This window comes from Gossypium hirsutum, chromosome A08 (assembly GCF_007990345.1).
Source record: "Gossypium hirsutum isolate 1008001.06 chromosome A08, Gossypium_hirsutum_v2.1, whole genome shotgun sequence".
Lineage (NCBI taxonomy): Eukaryota > Viridiplantae > Streptophyta > Magnoliopsida > Malvales > Malvaceae > Gossypium > Gossypium hirsutum.
This window is the reverse complement of record NC_053431.1, coordinates 112,890,670-112,909,273: the sequence shown is the minus strand read 5'-3', so window position 1 is coordinate 112,909,273 and position 18,604 is coordinate 112,890,670. Positions and strand designations below refer to the sequence as shown.

The 18,604-nt window shown below is 31.2% G+C and overlaps 1 protein-coding gene and 2 long non-coding RNA genes across 5 annotated transcripts; 1 reads left to right on the top strand and 2 right to left on the bottom strand.

The window, feature by feature from the left end:
- Positions 1 to 1,123: 1,123 nt before the first annotated feature.
- Positions 1,124 to 3,058, bottom strand: LOC121204619 (uncharacterized). 2 transcript variants are annotated; one of them, XR_005899794.1, is made up of 5 exons: positions 3,044 to 3,058; positions 2,056 to 2,151; positions 1,689 to 1,819; positions 1,487 to 1,599; positions 1,124 to 1,369 (listed from the first exon to the last, which is right to left on the bottom strand). It is a non-coding gene; the product is annotated as an uncharacterized lncRNA (long non-coding RNA). The 2 variants fall into 2 exon arrangements; XR_005899793.1 differs by lacking the exon at positions 3,044 to 3,058 and having other exon boundaries at positions 2,056 to 3,012.
- Positions 3,059 to 4,994: 1,936 nt separating this feature from the next.
- LOC107918666 (uncharacterized) lies at positions 4,995 to 6,521 on the top strand. Of its 2 annotated transcripts, none has more exons than XM_041074820.1 (3): positions 4,995 to 5,272; positions 5,567 to 5,781; positions 5,866 to 6,521. In XM_041074820.1, exons 2-3 carry the CDS (start codon positions 5,578 to 5,580, stop codon positions 6,406 to 6,408), a joined length of 747 nt encoding a protein of 248 aa, XP_040930754.1. In that variant the 5' UTR covers positions 4,995 to 5,272; positions 5,567 to 5,577; the 3' UTR covers positions 6,409 to 6,521. The 2 variants fall into 2 exon arrangements, with proteins under 2 accessions (XP_040930754.1, XP_016703739.1); XM_016848250.2 differs by having other exon boundaries at positions 5,049 to 5,272; positions 5,537 to 5,781.
- An 8,566-nt stretch (positions 6,522 to 15,087) lies between these two features.
- LOC121204618 (uncharacterized) lies at positions 15,088 to 17,195 on the bottom strand. The gene is made up of 2 exons (XR_005899792.1): positions 16,962 to 17,195; positions 15,088 to 16,698 (listed from the first exon to the last, which is right to left on the bottom strand). It is a non-coding gene; the product is annotated as an uncharacterized lncRNA (long non-coding RNA).
- Between the last annotated feature and the right edge of the window lie 1,409 nt (positions 17,196 to 18,604).

The following is an 18,604-nucleotide window of genomic DNA, read 5'->3' as shown; positions in this document are numbered from 1 at the left end:
TTAGAAGGTCATTCATATACCTAAGGGCACGTTTGGTTCGCTGTATTGAATTAGAGGTGTATTGGATTAGAGATGTATTGGATTAGAGGTGTATTGGATTAGAGGTGTAATAGCAAATCAACTGTTTGGTTGAATGTAATGGAATAGAGGCGTAATAGTAATCTTGTGTTTGGTTGAATGGAATAGAGGTGTAATAGCATAATGGAAAAAACTAAAATGACTAGAATACCCTTAGCATAAATTTGTTTTGGTAAATGATTATTGTTATTGTTATTTAAATTATAATAAGATTATTAATATCAATAATAAATAATTTAATCATATTTAAACATAATTATTATTAAATATATTATAATTAAAATATATAATTTAATAAAATTCTTAATAATTAATATTCTTATATTAATTTACTGAAATCATAATATATGATACTGTAAAATATAAATTAACATAATTATTATTAAATATATTATGATTAAAATATATAATTTAATAAAATTCTTAATAATTAATATTCTTATATTAATTTACTGAAATCATAATATATGATACTGTAAAATATAAATTAACATAATTATTATTAAATATATTATAATTAAAATATATAATTTAATAAAATTCTTAATAATTAATATTCTTATATTAATTTACTGAAATCATAATATATGATACTATAATTTACTCAAATTCTTATATGAATTTAATAAAATATCATTTGAAATAATTAATATTAAAATTAACATGTAACTGTTTGTTACTCATTCTTTGTTTCTTATTCTTTTTGTTTTGATCATGTATCAATCATTTAAACCAAATGCTTGGTTGTATTGGACAGTGTTTTATTACTTTATAAATGCATGATTTTATATACACAAATACATATGTATAGGAAAATTATCTGAATGAATGGTTAATATTTATTATCAGCAAAACTTAGTATATACACACATAAATTAAGGTAAGATAATTAACTCGATATCTAGCTTGAGCAGCTCGAGTTTGTCTAAACAATACATCAAAACTTTTTATTTTGAAGCTTATAAACTTAAACAGCTTAAGTGTCTTATTTTTCATTATGCTATAAAGGGAATATAAATAAATACCAGAATTTTGATACGAAAAATTGCAGCAAGCAAAGCAATATCCTGCTATTAAACTCACTATAAAATATGTAATATAGCAAACAAAGATCTCTCAACTGATCTTTAATCTTTTTAATCATTTGTAAATAAAAGAAAAAATTACAAAAAAGAACAACCTGCAGAATGTTTGATGACAAAAACTAACAAAAATCCATGATTCAATATCAAATTCAAGATGCATTCTCCTTTTTCAGCTTAGCAAGTTCTTGCTTGATGACTCCAGACCTCTGCAAAACCGTATTACAGCTCGTCAAGCTTCGATTGAAGTTTTGAGGAAGTGCTTTCAAGAAAAGAACTCTGGTATAAAACGGGTAGACACAATAGGGGGTGTATCGGAAACTGACCTTGATCTTAGCCAACATAAGCTTGAACCTATCAAAGTCGTTGAGAGATGCTCTTCTCTTCTGGACAATCAACTTTCTACCCCACGAGCTACTTTCCCATTTGTTCTTAACATCTGTAAGTTAACATAAGAGTGATAAGAAAGAAAACATATCTTCAAGAAATAACATTACAAATGCTGGTGAAAGCTGTCGTCGTCCTTACCAGCCTTCTCCATAGCTTCGATCAACCCATTTGTTCTTGGGAACACGTGGAATGTCAATTGTGATATCTGTCAATTTAAGCACCTTGAAGTTCATTTGGCCTCTTACCATATCCGAGGCATCAACAAGTGCCTGCCACATTAAAAATAGTCACTTCTTACACGCACATCTCCAAATAACACCTATAGGACTTCAACTAGACTAGTTGGCTGATAAAGGAACATTGATAATTGAGCAGACCATAATCCAAAGACTAAAACCAGCAAGATGGGTTAGTAGAAAAATTATGCAGCCAAAATCTAATGGTCACATTAAAGACATGTTTAAACCCTTCATATGACATGTGATAAAGGAAAGGGCTTTCTTACATGACCACAGGTAAGTTTGCAGGCAATTGCATGACTTGCTTCATGCAAGAATACTGTAATGAGCTTAAAAGGCAGCAACAGCACTGTTCTCCATATCTACAACAATCAGGGGGAAACATTAGGTCAATCCATTTAAGCAAACAGAGGCAACCAGTTCAAATTCCAAAGAATGCTGTATCTTTTAACAGAAATTCAACTGCAGTGAATCCCCCTAGAAAACTCCTAAAACCTTGGCATCCTCATCCTTATGAACAACTTATGAAAATTGTTGTAAATGCCATAGCATTTATGAGTTCCTTATGAACAGATTTACAACAAGTATTACAAAAGTAAATCACAAATGCTCCAAGAAAAGAACCCAATTTCCTTCAACGTGCAAACCAAGAAACTATTTAAACTGAATCTATTTCGTAATTCAAATTACCATCAATTTTCTTGGAAGTAAGTGAATGCAAATGCATGCAGGAGATAATATCAATGGAGAAGCAGATCGAAGAAACATTCTAAAATAGAGGATTAATTTGCTTCCCTCGATTGAACTCCCTCAAATTGAAAGATCTTCAGAAACTCATTGGATTTTTCCATGAAGATTATACTATTGACTTCCCAGCCTTAAAGATTCTTGAGATAGAAAACAGTCCAGACTTGAAGGCATTCATCCATAAATCTATCGACAAATATAACCCTACTGGTGGAGTTTTGTTCAACGAAAAGGTACTATTTTTAACGCAGTGAATTGTACCTTATTTCCATTTCTCTTGTTATAATTAACTCTTCTAATCATTTCTTCCACAGACATGAATACTGACATCAACTATATTACTTCTGTTAAATTCACCATCTCTAAACAACATAAATTCAAGGATTAACTAAACATAACAATAAAAAGAATTCAAAACCCCAAAAAGAACAAATCTTGCAGAGACCCAAAATTAAAAAAAAATGAAACATGATTACATATGGCTTGTAAATTGAAGGTTTAGTTAACCTGTAATGAATATGGATTTCCTTTGAAATAGATTGAAGCCTTGAGTGGAGCCTGGAAAGAAGCAGAAATGGCGATAACTAGGCGCAGGCAAGGCAACCAAGAAGAGGAATAAATTAGGAGGAATGGAAAGCTTAAAAACCCAAAACACTAACCTGTAAATGACCAAATCCGGGCACAGTGCGATGAAGAAGAAGCTGTAATCAGAAAAGGGGAAACCGATTGCATGCAGAATCAGCAGAGTGAAACAAATCTGGAGGGGATTAACTTGCCAACAACGAATTCGGCAGAGGCTAGAAGGAACAGAAGAGAAACGGGGAAGCAGATGGGAGGGTATAACAGGGATGGTAAACCTATGCGGAGCCTAATCTGAGCAAATGGGGTGTATTAGAAATCGGTGGATTTCACCGATTAAGTTAGTCGCGTATTACAGCCGTAATAGAAAAACCACGAACCAAACAATGGCATAGAGGCGTCTTAAGTAGGCCCCACCGATTAGGGGTGTATTGGCTATGCCAATACACCCAACCAAACATGCCGTAATATATTACTATTTGCTTCTCTTGGGTTTTTTAAAATCTAAATCTAACACATCGCTCTTCTTATATCATTCTACCAATACAACAATTTATATCATGGTATGACATAGTTGATGTAAAGCTCTCATAGGTCATTTCCTCAATTTCTAAACAATTTTCCATTAAAGATGTCGATCAGTTGCACTATTTCCTCAAAGGTATTAAAGAATTCAGATGGTCTCATTTTATTACAATCAAATTACATTTTTGGTTGACAGGGTATGAATGTAAGCGATGGAGTTCAAACGCTCATAAGAGTATCATAAGCACTTCAAACAAATGATGGAGCATCGCTTACAGATGTTACTCACTATTGAAAGGTAATTGGCAAATTGCAATATTTGTCTTTTTGCAACCTAACGTCTCCTTTTTTGTGAATAAGCTCTCATAGTTTATGCACTCCTCATCCCAAATACATTAGAAAGCTATTAAGAGGGTTTTACGCTATCTGAAAAACACACCACAATATGGTTTGCGTATAACTAAGAACAAAGAAACCAATCTTTAAACACATAGAGACGCTAACTAGGTCGACAATCTAAATGATCGTGTCTCCATTACTGGCTACGTTGTTTACTTTGGTTTGAATCCAATAAGTTGGTCCTCAAAGAAGAAACCCACCATTGTCCGATCTTCGACCTAAGTCAAGTATCAAGCAGTTGCGAACGTACTTGCAGGAACTATATGGTTAAAACAAACCTTCTTCTTAAGCTACACATTCCTATACCCAGACCTCCTACAATTTATTATGACAATGTTGGTGTCACCTACTTGTTCTAAAACGCAGTATTTCATAGTCATATAAAGCATGCAGACACTGTTTTAGTTACACTATGCATTCACCAAATTTGTATTTAATGTATTATATTATCATTGAATTCAAGAAAAAAAAAGTTTATTACTTGTATATTTCTTTCCTTTAATATCACTTTAACCACTTAATGATGAGCCGTGAAAAAAATACATCATACCTACCCATGTTGAAGTTTTTTATAGCTGAAGTCATGAAAAGATGGATCATATTTTTGTCTGTTTGTAGTTAAAATTTAATAGTTCATCAAAGTTTAAAAAATTACATAAAATTTTAAAAATTTTATTTAAAAAAATATATCCATATTAATAAGTACATGTAAATTACCACAAAAGTATCGTGTCCATCCAACTTTTCTCTAAAATATAATTTGATTAAATTTAAATGCCCAAAAAAATAGATCAAAATGATAAAAATATTAAGTATAAGGGGTTAAATTTATAATTATACTAAAAATTAATAGTGGAGGATAAAGTGAGTTTGAGCATCTAAATCTTACAGGGAACAAATAATTGAAAGTGAGAAGGTTAAAAGAAGCCATTAAACTTTTCGCCTACTGCCTACCAATCAACATGCAGCGCGAGAGTTTTATAAAGCAATAATAAAATCTTTGGTGGACAAATGTTTACAGAGCACGCTCGCCCTTTAATACCTCTCGCGTTTCAATCTTTGTTGGCGCGAGCTTTTCTTTCCAAAGGGTTTGGAACATAATTACTCCTACAGTTAAGACTTAGACTTAGATCCACCATTATATAAACAAGTGTGGGAATATTATATATTCTGCACTAGTCCCAAGTTTTTTTCTCCAAATTCATCTTGGCCTTGCTTATTTTGCATTACTAGGTAATTCTATTCTTACAAAATTAGCTAATTCATTATTTATGATTTCTGCTTCTTCACTGATTGATGTTTTTTTTTAGTTTGTTATGAATCAATCATGGCTTGGTTGGTTGCTTTTTTGTTTAAATTTTGATTAATTGAATCTGTTTCTGTGAGTGAGTCTACAAAGATTCAAACTGGTGATTGAAGATGGGCTGGTAAAATGGTGGTCAATCTGGCTGTTTTTGTTTTTAAATTTGTGTTATGATTTCTTTTTGGCAATCATAGATATGGTGAGATCTGGCTGTGCTGCGGCAGATAATAGAAGAATGACGGAAGAAAATCCAAATCATAAAGAAAAGAAAGCAAATTTGGAAGCAGAACAGAGAAGAAGAATGAGAGAAGAATATGAAAAGCTTACACTGACAGAACAGCCCAAAAAACAGATGAAGGCGGCCGAATCGAACACAAAGAATACAATAATACTGGAAGAAGGAGACGCAAATATATCTTCTGCTTCAAAACATGGAAAGGTGTTGTTCAAATCTCTTTTCATGCTTCTTCTTGGTGGGTTTAGACTTTAGAATTGATGTGCATCTCACTGATTTAAACTGCAGGTTGATGATGAGTGCGTAGAAAGTTTTATGGAGCAACTTAAAGCCAAAGTGAAGAGTGAAGTAGATTATTCAGACTTCCAAATCTTAGAAGAGGATTTAGGGAAGGATTTGAGAACGGTTGGGAGATTTAGTGTTCCGCTACGCCTGGAACATATTGCAAAGAGAATCAAAGATGGGTTTGGTGATATTACTTCACACAGTTCACAAAGTGACTGTGCAGCTAAGCCTACCTATCTTCTCTTCTGTGCTGCAATCAAAGAGATGGATGATCTCAAACTAGACCAGGTCAACAAGACTAAATTATTGTTGTGGCGAGATGCAATTAACAATGCCCTCAACCTTCAATTCAATGTGGATTTCGCCATTAAGCACCTCTTTAAAATTGCGCGTGCATATTTTGGTTTCAAAGTAATGGAAGGGAAAAGCGGTGAAGAGATGCTCAAGCTCAAGAATGTAGATGGGAATCTGGAGGTCCCCGAAGATTGTCTACGTGAAGCTGAATATTTTAGCGGCAAGCCTCTTAGCACCGGTTTGCTCCGCTAGTAATTTTCTACCTAAAGCCATGCCGCCTTTATGTTTCTGCCTTTCGTCTTTGTCTTTGTTACATTTTAATGTCTAATTTCTATGTTTAATGAAATAGCAGTTATGATCTTAAACTTATTCCTAAACAACTTGTAGTTGTAGTATTTCTCTTTCTTACCCCAAGCTGCATGTAGATTCAGGCACTGCATTTTCTCATAATCTCACCACCATTTTTTTTTATTTATCAAAAAGTAAACCCTTAGATGTTGCCGTTGTTGGCTTGCTGCCCCTTTGGGACAAATCCCACGACAATGCAAGGCATGTCGTCTTAAACCAAATTACCAAAACTTCACTAATCTTATATCTCTATAAAATTTATATTACAGCATAAACAAAGATAATGTATCGAAATTTAGGATAAAAGTAAACCACACAATAATTATTCACACACAAAATTGGATAATTTGATATTCCACTAAACAGATATTTCAAATAACAAAATTAAGTAAAATTTTTCAAAATTATTGATTTTATTGATCTTTCAGTCACACTTAATTTCAGTGGCATAGGTCTATATCATAAATAATCTCTGCAACGATGGCTTAGAACACAATTAACTTTAGTTACAATAATTTAGAACGAAAACTACAATTAACCTTAATTACAATGAATAAAAAAATATTAAAAACAACTATGATTCTGTGACTCAATATATATAAATATATGCAAACAAAATATGTATAGATGAACGAAAAACAAATTCAGGTATAGACACTATCATACGTTGCCTACATAAGGGTACGGGGAACTAGTAAGCAAAGTTAGACGCGGAGGACCTAAATTAACGTAAAGTCGCCACTACCAATTAGGGCTAGGTTGGTTAGTCACTTATCGTTTAAAAGTCTAGAATTAATACTACAAAAAATTCTAAAAGTCTAGATTCGATCTCATTACCAAATTTCGGGTTTGGGAGTATGGTTATGTATTGGGAAGGTTATAGCACCTCCACAACGCCTATCCGGGATAGTCCCACTGGGTCTTAGGAGCTAGGTTTTTATTTATTTATTTAAGCATATTAATGTCTTAATCTAGGCTAAAATCTTATGAAAATCTTAAATAAAAACGCTAAAGAAAATGTCTTCGGTTTACTTGTAACTCAATTAATATGTGTTCACCAAACTTATCTAATTTGAAACTTAAATTAGAGATTTTTATTTTTAACGAGACCCTAAAGGATATCTAAATAATTCTAGTAAAATACCTTCAATTCCTAAAATTAATTCTATCTTAGAATTCTAAAAAAAAAACCTAGAAATTACCAATGAATTAAGAGAAATATTAAAATCCATCTACGACTTATTCGATTTATTATTATTTTAAAAGATTTAATTAATAACGTTGAACTTATCAAGATCTTACGAAAGCATCCCATGCCGTGTTTGTGATTTATCTTACTTTAAAATTCTTGATCTAAGGTTTAAATTCGTCAAAATCCTAAAATAATATATCTTAAATAACATTTATTAGTTTCTTAAAAATTTTCTAAAAAAAAAATACTTAGAAAGACCTACTCATGATTTACAATTCATCCCTAACAATCTTTAGTTTTAATCTTCAATAAAGTCCTAAAGAATATTTACATATTAATTTAAGATTTTAAAGAGGAATCCTATACGATATTTAAAATTAGTTTAAAACCCTAAAGAAATATCTTACATGTTATTTATAACTTTTTTAGGGTAAATGGTAGATAAGATCTTAAAGACTAAGCTAAATTAAAATGTAAAAACCTTATGGTTTCATTAAAATGTAACACCTACTTAACTAACTTCATGTCAACAATTAGAGGATGAAAAAATGACCTAAAGTTCCCTCTTTTAAAACAAATAGTAATAAAATAGGAAAATTAATTAAATTGGCTAAAGTTAATAAAAAGTTAAAACCCTTTAAAAATGACAATAAAAAAAAGAAAAGTTAAATAAATGAAATAAATAAGAAATTGAAATGATGATGATAATAATAACAATAATACACATTATTCATAATACAATAAAAGAATCAAAGTAACATAAATAAATAATATTAAAATGTATGTAAAAGGAATGTGTAAAAAACATTGATAGAAATAAAAATGAAATAAGAATAAATAAAAATTATACAAGTGTGAATAAATATAAAATATTAAAATAAAGTGCATAATTGACATTAAATATATAAGGTATAAATACAAATGAAAGGGAAGATACAAGTGTAAATAATTTATTAAAGATAGAAACAAAATGACATAGCTTGATTTTTGGGACTAAAAGATAAAAAATGTGGAAGACAGAGGACTGATGTAGCAATTAATTTTCTTTTAATTTTGAAATTTTGGATTAAATCGAAAGTTTGAATAAACAAAAAGGTTACGGGTGTAAATAGGCCAAAGAGTGAGGGTGGTGCTGTAAAAAAGGGATATTTTTTGTAAATTTAAAAAGTAAGGGGGTGTACATAAATTACCCATTTGTGGCACCTATAAATGAAAAAAAAGAAAGAAAAAAAAAGTATTCATTCTTTCATTTTTAACATCATTTTTTTCAAAAAAAAAATCACTTCTATTTTCTCTTCCTCCTTCTATGATGGCCATGGCTCCACCACTGGAAGAGTAATGGCTCTCCGACCTTCGGTGGTGGAGCTGTCGCATACGGTAGCCAAAATTTTTTTTTTTTCACAATCAAAGTTTTCTTTAAAAAATTATTATTTTTCTTAAAAATTAAAATTTTAATTCAAAATAGTTGAAAAAGATTAATGTAATGGTCTAAATTCAAGGTTATCGGAATAGTGATTTCGTAACCACAAATCCAATTTAAAGAGAAATTTATTTCAATATTTTTGCATGAAAATTGATATGATAGGAAAATCGTATGAAAATATTGATAGAAAAATTTTACCGATTTAGTGGTTAGTTAGAAAAAAAAATTATTGAAGAAATTGAGTAAAATAAGGTATCGAGACTTCTATCTCGTAAAACCGAGTCAAAAATAATTTTATAAATATTTATGAAATGCTAGTAATGTGGTATTAAAATTTCGTTAGGAAATTTTAATGTTTGGGTAGTTAATTAAATGAAAAGACTAAATTGTAAAAGGTGTAAAAGTGGATGGGATGATTAAATAGCTTAAGTGTCTAATGGGAGAGTATTTAAAAGGAAATTAGACCCAAAAATTTATTTGGGCTCGACGGCAAGGGCATGAAATCAGCAGGAAAATTGATAAATTAAGGGCAAAATTGGAATATTACAAAATTAACTAAATAAAATTAGGACTAAATAAGAAATATCTAGATTTCTCTTCATTTCTCTTCAATTCCAGCAGCTAAAAACGCCATAGGAGGTTCTCTAAGCTGGTATTCCATAATTTTTGCACCAAGTGAGTTAATCCTTGCCTTGTTCTTGTAATTTTTGTGTTTCTAAGACTTTTACAACTAGGCCCTACTATTAAATTCATTAGTTTTTTATTTCATGGATGAAATTGAAAGTCACCATGGTTGAGTTCTATAATTTTATGATGAAATAGAATGAAATTAAAGGTTTAATTTGTTTATGAGATGATTTTATTAGGTAATTTCAATAGATATTGATTTTTAGGGCCTAATTGTGAAAATGTTTGGAATTAAAGTCTATTGCTGAAATTTTGATTCCTAAAGGTTGTAAACTAATTTAAGGTGATAGAATAAAGTGTTAATTGAGAAAAATCAGCTCAATTGAGAGGCTAATTGAGTAGGGATGAAATTGTTATTTATTAAAATCTTAGGGGGAAAATGGTAATAAACAGCTTGCACTAAAACAATATTGGACAGCAGCAGTAGACTAACTTTGAAAAATCACCATAAATTTTAGGAATCGAATTAGAAGATGAAAAAAATATGAAATTAAAGCTTATTGAGTCTAGTTTCTCATAGAAAAACGATGTAAGCAATGGATCTGTAAATCATGAGATATAATGAATTTTGTGAGACAATATCAGAATGAATTCGAGTTCCCCTGTTCTGACTTTGAAAAATCATAAAAAATTGAATAAAAATAATTATGGGCTTAAATTTATATTCCTAGAATTCTGAATGAGTCTATTTTCAAGATAAATAAACAAGAACATTATCCGAATTCTTTATGAATAGATAATTAATTTTTAGTGATGAAGGGTCAGAACTACCAGACAGCAGAACAGGGGTGACTTTAAAGAATAAACTGTACTTATTGGCTAAACGAAAAATTCTGAAACTTTTATGGTAAGAAGATATATGAGTCTAGTTTCAGGAAAAATTAACAGATATTAATTTGGAGTTCTTTAGCTCGAGTTATAAATAATTTAGTGACTATGACTCAAATAGACAGCTTTAAATAAACTATAAATAATAATAATGAAATTATAGAAATTGTTGCATATGAACATGAAATGTATTAAATTGATAATTAAATTTATTTATTTAGATCCAGAATATTCAAATACGAAGCTAGATCGAGGAAAGGAAAAAGTTCAGGATTAGTAGATTTTTGTACACGAACAAGTATCAAGGTAAGTTCGTGTAACTTGAATTATATTCTTAAATGCTTGAAATGCATGTTTTTATATGAATATGATTTGAATGTTCATTACATGGAAATTTATGAAACATTGATATATTTGATAAAAGGGGAAGAAATCCCGATTGAATGAAAGGAAAATTCGATGGATCTCTGAGAAGGAATTGACGGTAAAAAAGATCTAGCCCGGACGGGTGATCCTATCCTGATATAGCCCTCCCGAAAAATATGTGGAAAATGGATTTAGCCCGGACGGGTAATCCGAATTAGGGTCTGAATTTAGCCTGGACTGGTAATTCAAATCCAAGTTCATTAGAGTAATTATCGTTGCAGGGGATTTAGCCTGGACTGGTAATCCCGACAATACTCTATGAGTTTATATTATAGGGGATTTAGCCTGGACTGGTAGTCCCGTTGTAAGGATGAGGTTCGTGGGAGTGTGCTCTCTGAAATGGAAATGTGCGCACATGAATATGAATTGACGGACCCGGAATTGTACACTAAAAGTGTACCTCTAAAAATCCATCGAAATTCTGATAAATTCAACGGGATAAATATGGAAAAATAACAAGGAAATGGAAATCATGGTATTGGATGAACACATCAATCATCAATCATAGTATATATTATTGGTACATGGAAATTATTGTACTAACTTGAATGTTGAGTTTGTGCATGTTAGGGTAATAATGCATTGACTGGATATAGGAATGTTTATTGTATTGTATTGAAAATATTAGGTAAGTATAATTCTTGTTACATGAGCTTACTAAGCACAAGGTGCTTACCCTGTTTCATTTTCCCCTGTTTTGTAGTGTTAAGAGCTCGGAGGTTGGATTTGGTCGGAGACACATCACACTATCAACCTCAGGATTTCGGTATATAAAGAAACTTTATTTTGGAAATCAATGGCATGTATAAACTAATAAAGTAAATGTTAACGTGAAATGAATGTAAAGTTAGCCATTAGTATAGTTAACAAACCTGGTTTTGGGTATGTGATGATGTTATCTTATAAATATGCATGAATTTATCTTGAAAATATGTTGAATTGGTTTGGTTGATGTGGATTGGTCTCGATTTAATATTGCAGGGAAGGTTAGATATTTATAAAGGGGCTATATTGAATATAAAAAAAATCGTAAACTCCGGTAATACCTTGTACCCTATTTCGGCAATGAATACGGGTAGGGGGTATTACATTAAAATTTGTTTTCAAAAAATTCAAACTTTTCCTTTAAAATGACAAAAAAAATATTTTTTTTATTTTAAAAATCTAAACTTTTTTTTTAAACACTATTTTTCTTAAAGATCAAAGTTTTTATTTTGAAATAGTTGAAAAAAATCAAAACTTTATTTTAAAATTTTAAACTTTCCTTTAAAATGACTAAAAAAATATATTTTTATTTTTTAAAATCTAAACTATCTCTTTTAAAAAAAAAATCAAAACTTTTCTCAAGATCAAGCTTTAAAAAAAAAGAAATCTTTATTTTAGAATGGGGAAGGGAAAGAATAGAATTTTTGAGGGCTTCTAGGGGCGGAGAAACGATGGCCCGGTGACGTCCCTTCATCAGAACCCAAAACTCGATCCCTTATGACATATCTATGGCAAAAAAAAAAGATACAAGAAAAAAAAAAGAAATAGAATGCTTGTTGTTGGTGGTGGTTTTTTTTTTACCTTTTAAAAAAAACAAAAATATGAAAAGTTTCTTTTTTTTTCTTTCATTTCATTTCATGTATATATATTTTTTAATCTTGTTTATTTGTAAAAAATGATAATAATAACATTTAATAATAGTAGTAGTAGTGATGATAATAATAATAAGGCATAATTGTAAAAAAAAAAACCCTCAATGTTTGAGGGCTTTTGGTTTTGTGCCCTTAACCTTTTTATTTTTTGATTAACACCCTCAGCGTTACGATTTTTTTAGAAATCAGTCTACTTTTAACGGTCAACGTGAGTTAACCGTTAATTAAACTATAGGTCAACATAGTGGCCCATGTGGCATGCCACATAAGCACACGACGTCATATATGACGTCATCTATTTAACTTTTTTTTTCATTTTGTTTCCATTTTCTTTCTTCTTCCACTTTTTCTCTTCCCCTACAAATCACATCATTGAAGGATTCTTCTAAAACCTAAAGCTTTAAATTTGCTCTTTATCACCACCACTACAATGGCAAATTTCAAAGAAATGAAAATTTCTTCCTCATATTAATATCACCAAAAAAAAAGTAATAAAAAAAACCCAAGGAATGAAGATCATCAATAGTTTAAAGTTTTCAATCTCGTCCCTTGTTTTTCTATCAACCCTTTCGTTAACTATAGCTGCTTCTGGGCCAATGGATCTCAATTATGTAATGAGAATCCCACGCAACTCGACTTTTTGCCATGATTTTCACCCTTCAAATTCAACACCCAAAGCTGAAATCTCGAAACAAAACTGTTGTGTTTCACTGTTATCAGTTTTCAGCATTGGATGAGCCGAACGCCTTAAAAAAACCAGTCTTTTTCAGCTCCCTGATTTGCACACTTCCGTTTCATGCCTCAATGATTTCCAGTCGAAGCTCGATTTGTTTTCTCTCCTTAACGACGTCGTTTCCCTTTGTTTCGAGCCGACCCAGTTCGTGATTACGCCTGATCTTTATGGCAAGATACAAACGACTAAAGATTGGGTCACTAAATTAGGTCAATCCATGGTGTTAGACCAATGTTGCAAAGCTGATGTGATACTTGTCTCCATGCTGATAACGACGTTCATTCATGGTTAATGGCTATCGATGGTAATCGCTCACACGATACTGATTGTTTTGATTTCATTGTTCTTTATGCTGCTGGGATTGCTAATGAATTTGGCCCTGAAAGTGATGAGACTGTTACTTGTGCTTTTGCTTAAACATTGAATAAAAAATCTGGTCCTAATAACAAGCATTCAGCTCTTCAATGGTGTGATTTGCAGGGGAAGAGAGAAAGAGGAAAGAAGAAAGAAAATGGAAACAAAATGAAAAAGAAAAAAGTTAAATAGATGACGTCATATATGGTGACGTGCGCTTATATGGCATGCCACATGGGCCACTATGTTGACCTACAATTTGATTAACAGTCAACTCATGTTGACTGTTAAGAGTGGACTGATTTATGAAAAAATCGTAACGTTGAAGGTGTTAATAAAAAATAAAAAAGATTAAGGGCACAAAACCAAAAGCCCCCAAACGTTGAGGGTTTTTTTTACAATTATGCCTAATAATAATTTGTGCCCTAAATAGGCCCAAAAAAGGAAAGGAAAGAAAAAATAAAACAAAAGTTTCAAATTGACCAAAATCGAGTGGGATTCGAACGGCCCAAGAGAAAACAAAATTTAAATGGGCCTCCAATTGGGCTCGAACAAAATGGGTGTCTACAGACACCTAATCTTCTTCGGATCCTTTGATCCAATTATGGGGTGATTTAAAACAGTTGAGAATGGATTTTGATAGTTTTCAGACCTAGTTAAATTTTTATTTAATCTTAAGACTAAATTAAATTCTGATTTAGTTTTAAGGTTAAATTGGAATTTCATGTTTAAATTTAGGATCAGATTGAAATTTTTATTTATTTTTAGATTTTGGTTAAAGTTTAATTAATTTTACAAAAATAAAATAACTAAATTTGTTCAGATTAAATACTAATAAAATAACTAAACTTGTTTAGATTAAATTGGAATTTATTTTATTTTAGATCCAATTTTAAAATAATTTTGATTTATTGAATGGTGAAATATTGACTTATATCTTTTAAGTTTAGAAAAGATAGAAATTGAATTTCAAAATAAAATCAAAATATTGAAACGAAAATATGGTTTGTTTTAAATTAAATTTTAAATGAAAATCAACCTTTTTCCTCCATGAGAAATCAATATGTTGTGATAATTTGTTTGGTATGTTTCAAGTTAAATAGCAATGAGAAGTAGAAAGAGTCAACACTCAATATACTAAAAACATGGTGTTATGTTTTTGTAAGGGCAGCCATTTTTGCATGCTCTCCTTGGGCAACAACGCTGGCATTTTCATCGTAAGATTATGAGAAAATATAGTGCCTGAATCTACATGCAGCTTAGGGCAAGAAGAAGAAATACTACAAGTTATTCTGGGAATAAATTGAAGATCGTAAATGCTATTTGATTAAATATAGAAAGACAATAAAATGTTACAAAGGCAAAAACATAAAAAGAGTGTTGAAGAGAAAGGCGGCCTGGCTAATGGCTTATGCTAGAATAATACTAATGGAACAGACAGATGCTAAGAGGCTTGCCCAAAAAATATTTAGCTTCACGGAAACAATCCTCCATGAATCCATCTTTGTTGTTGAGCGTGTCTTTAGTATTGCTTTTCCTCTTCATGGCTTTAAAACCAATATATGCACGAGCAATTCGTTTCAGGTGTTTAATGGCGAAATCCACTCCGAATTGAAGGTTGTGGGCATTGTTAATTGCATCTCGCCACAACAATATTTTAGTCTCGTTGACCTGGTCTAGTTTGAGATCATCCATCTCTTTGATTGCAGCACAGAACAGAATATAGCTAGGTTTAGCTGCACAATCACTTTGCGTACTGCTAGCAGTAATATCACCATAAATATCATAGATTCGGTGTGCGATGAGAGCCAGACGTAGTGGAACATTGAGGATAATTTTTGCATTGCTTTTCAAAAACATTTTTGGAAAAAAAAAAACTATGCTTTCAAAAGCATTTTTGGAAAAAAAGCTATGCAGAACAACAAGTTGCTTTTGGCTGAAATTTTTAGTTTTTCAAGCACTTTTGAAAAAGAAAAGCTAAATTTTTTAACTTTTTCTCTACAAAAAGCATTTTTAGTGCTTAATTACTTTTTCACCCCTCCAATAACATAATGCTTCCTTTTTTTTTTCTTGGTACTTAATTATAAATGTATTAAAATCATTAATTAAAAATAAAAAATATTTTTTAAAATACTAATTACAAATATTTAATAGTTATATTTAAATATTTAAAATATAGTTTATATATTCTAATTAAATTTTATAAATAATTAATATTTATTGTTTAAAAATATTTAAAATTTATATTTTATATATTAAAATATTAACAAGAAGTTATAATAATTTTTTTATATTCTTACTAAAATATAATAATATTAACTAATTTAAATATTATTTAAATATATATTTGTTACTTAATAATAATATGTCTAGAATTGACATTTTATTTTTTAAAAGTACTTTTTGACAGCAATGCTAAACAATCGAATTTTAAACTAAATTTTTCAAAAGTACTTTTTCATAATACTTTTCAAAAGTATTACCAAACTAGCCTGAATCTTCTAACCGTTTTCAAGTCCTTTCCTAAACCCTTTTCTAAGATTTCAAAGTGGGAATAGTCTACTTCACTCTTAACATTAGCATTTACTTGCTCCATAAGATTTTCTACAACCTGCAGTCTATCCAAATAAAACAGTTTATTCCGGTGTTGATAATTTAAAAGATAGGGAAGAAGAGACCCAGCACCTTTCCTTGTTCTGAAGCAGAAGATATCCCTTCAAACACCGTTGCGTTTTCTTCTTCTAATTCTGCTTTGAGCTTTTTGTGTTGTTCTGTCACATTAGGCTTTCTATATTCTTCTCTCATTCTTCTAGGCGTTGCTTCCTTTTCTTTATGATTTGCATTTTCTTCTGCCATTGTTATATTCTCTGCTTCCACTACTTTTGCTGCCGTATCACATTCCATTGATCTATTGCTGCAGAAAATTAAGCACAAGATACATAAACTGAAAATAAAAGCAATCAGACCCAAGGACTAACATAACATGATTTTATAACTTTGAATAAGCAGTTTGAATCTTGTAGATGGAAAGAAACAATTTGAGAACCCAAGTCAACATGACCAGCAGGAAACTGAAATTTAGCTTAGCCAACGATGATTGATGGGAAAGTGAAAAATAAAGAAAAATTCCAGAATTTAATGAGCACAGATTGTTGAAATTTCTAAGAATGAAATTACCTGAGGCAATAGCAATTTGGAGAAAGGAGGAAGTGGCTGTGAAAGTCTTATGATTTACACTGCTTATATACCAAAACCATTCGAAAGTAATCGCCGCACTCCTATTCGCGCGCTAAATTTCCTATTCATCTATTCTGATTACAACGCGAGCTGGTATTAAAGGATCCACACGTGCGAGCCAACACTTCCAGCCCACAATGGAGTACAAGATGGTGCACGTTTTCAGTGAGAAAGGATAATGCATTCCCCATCTTTACTTTTTTTTTATTAAGGGGAAATTTCATAAATAGTCATTCAACTATAAAAAATTTCATTTTAATCATCTAAAATAAAAATTTTACAATTTAATCACTCATGTTATATTGTTCATTCATTTTAATCAGACTAGTTGAATTTTTTTGACCACCGATCCAATTTTGAAAATCTTGAATAAGATATCTTCATAAAATAACTTGAAAAAAATTTCTCATTCTACAGAAAACCATTTGTCGCCTCAAAACTATTTATATTATTGATCTTCCAATCACAATTAATTCCAATGGCATAGGTCTAAATCACAAATAATCTCAACAAGAATGAGTTAAAACAAAAACCACAATTAACTTTAGTGAAATTTATTTAGAATGAAAATCACTAACCTTAATTACAATGGGTTAGAAATATATCAAAGGCAACTCATGATTCTGCAATTCAATATATATAAACCCCCCAACTAAACTGGTAGCATAATTTGAAATCGATTCTATTATACCTCCAACTTAGCATGACATGTGGTAAGATATGGGGCAACCTGTAGACGACCTTTTACTGAGAGTGGTCCGTAGATAACCCCTTATATTTTGCTTAAGCCAACCTAAAGAATCAACACAACAACCTTACTCTAAAAGCGCTCCACATCAACTTTAGGAGTCTCTTTCTCCCTCTCTTTACTTTCATTCTTCGCCTATCATAGATGAACAAATACTTTTCTCCCCTGTCTTCTCCTCTTTACTTCAATCAACATATTACCATCACAATTAATATGTCAACATTGTTAGAGTAGTTATCAAAGTAGTTAAGACTGTTAGTGTGGTTATCAGTTGCAGTTAGTCTGTTCTAGCAGTTTCTTTGAACACCAAGCCACCGGATTTGACCCAAGATATACCACATATCCAGAAGTGGAACGCCGATCTTCAATGGAAGAAGCCCAGTCAGCATCCGAATATCCTACCAGTTCTAGTTGTCCTGCTGTAAGACATAAACCATGGTCCATGGTGCCAGCTAAATATCTTAATACCCGTTTGACTGCTCTCCAGTGAGTGTCACTTGGTGCACTCATGTATTGGCTAAGTTTATTGGTGCAGAACGACAAGTCAGGCCGTGTAATACAAACATATTGAAGCATGCCCACAACACTTCTATATAAGTGCACATCAGAAAATGGAGGACTGCCATCAGAAGCTATTAGCTTAGGCGTGCTTACCATCGGAGTTGGTGTGGATGCTGCTCCAAGCATTCCAGTCTTCTCAAGTAGTTCAGTAACATATTTCTTTTGACTGAGCATCAGCCCCTGTGAAGTGCGTCGAACATCAATGCCCAAAAAAAAACTGAGTGCTCCCATGTCCTTGAGAGCAAATTTGCTGTGAAGACGCTGCACAACATCT

What these genes read in the sequence shown, in the direction of transcription:
- LOC107918666 (XM_016848250.2), top strand. Translation starts at nt 5,539, where the DNA reads ATGGTGAGATCTGGCTGTGCTGCGGCAGATAATAGAAGAATGACGGAA. An exon ending in CTGCTTCAAAACATGGAAAG is followed by an intron (nt 5,782 to 5,865) that starts GTGTTGTTCAAA and finishes TTTAAACTGCAG; the next exon opens with GTTGATGATGAGTGCGTAGA.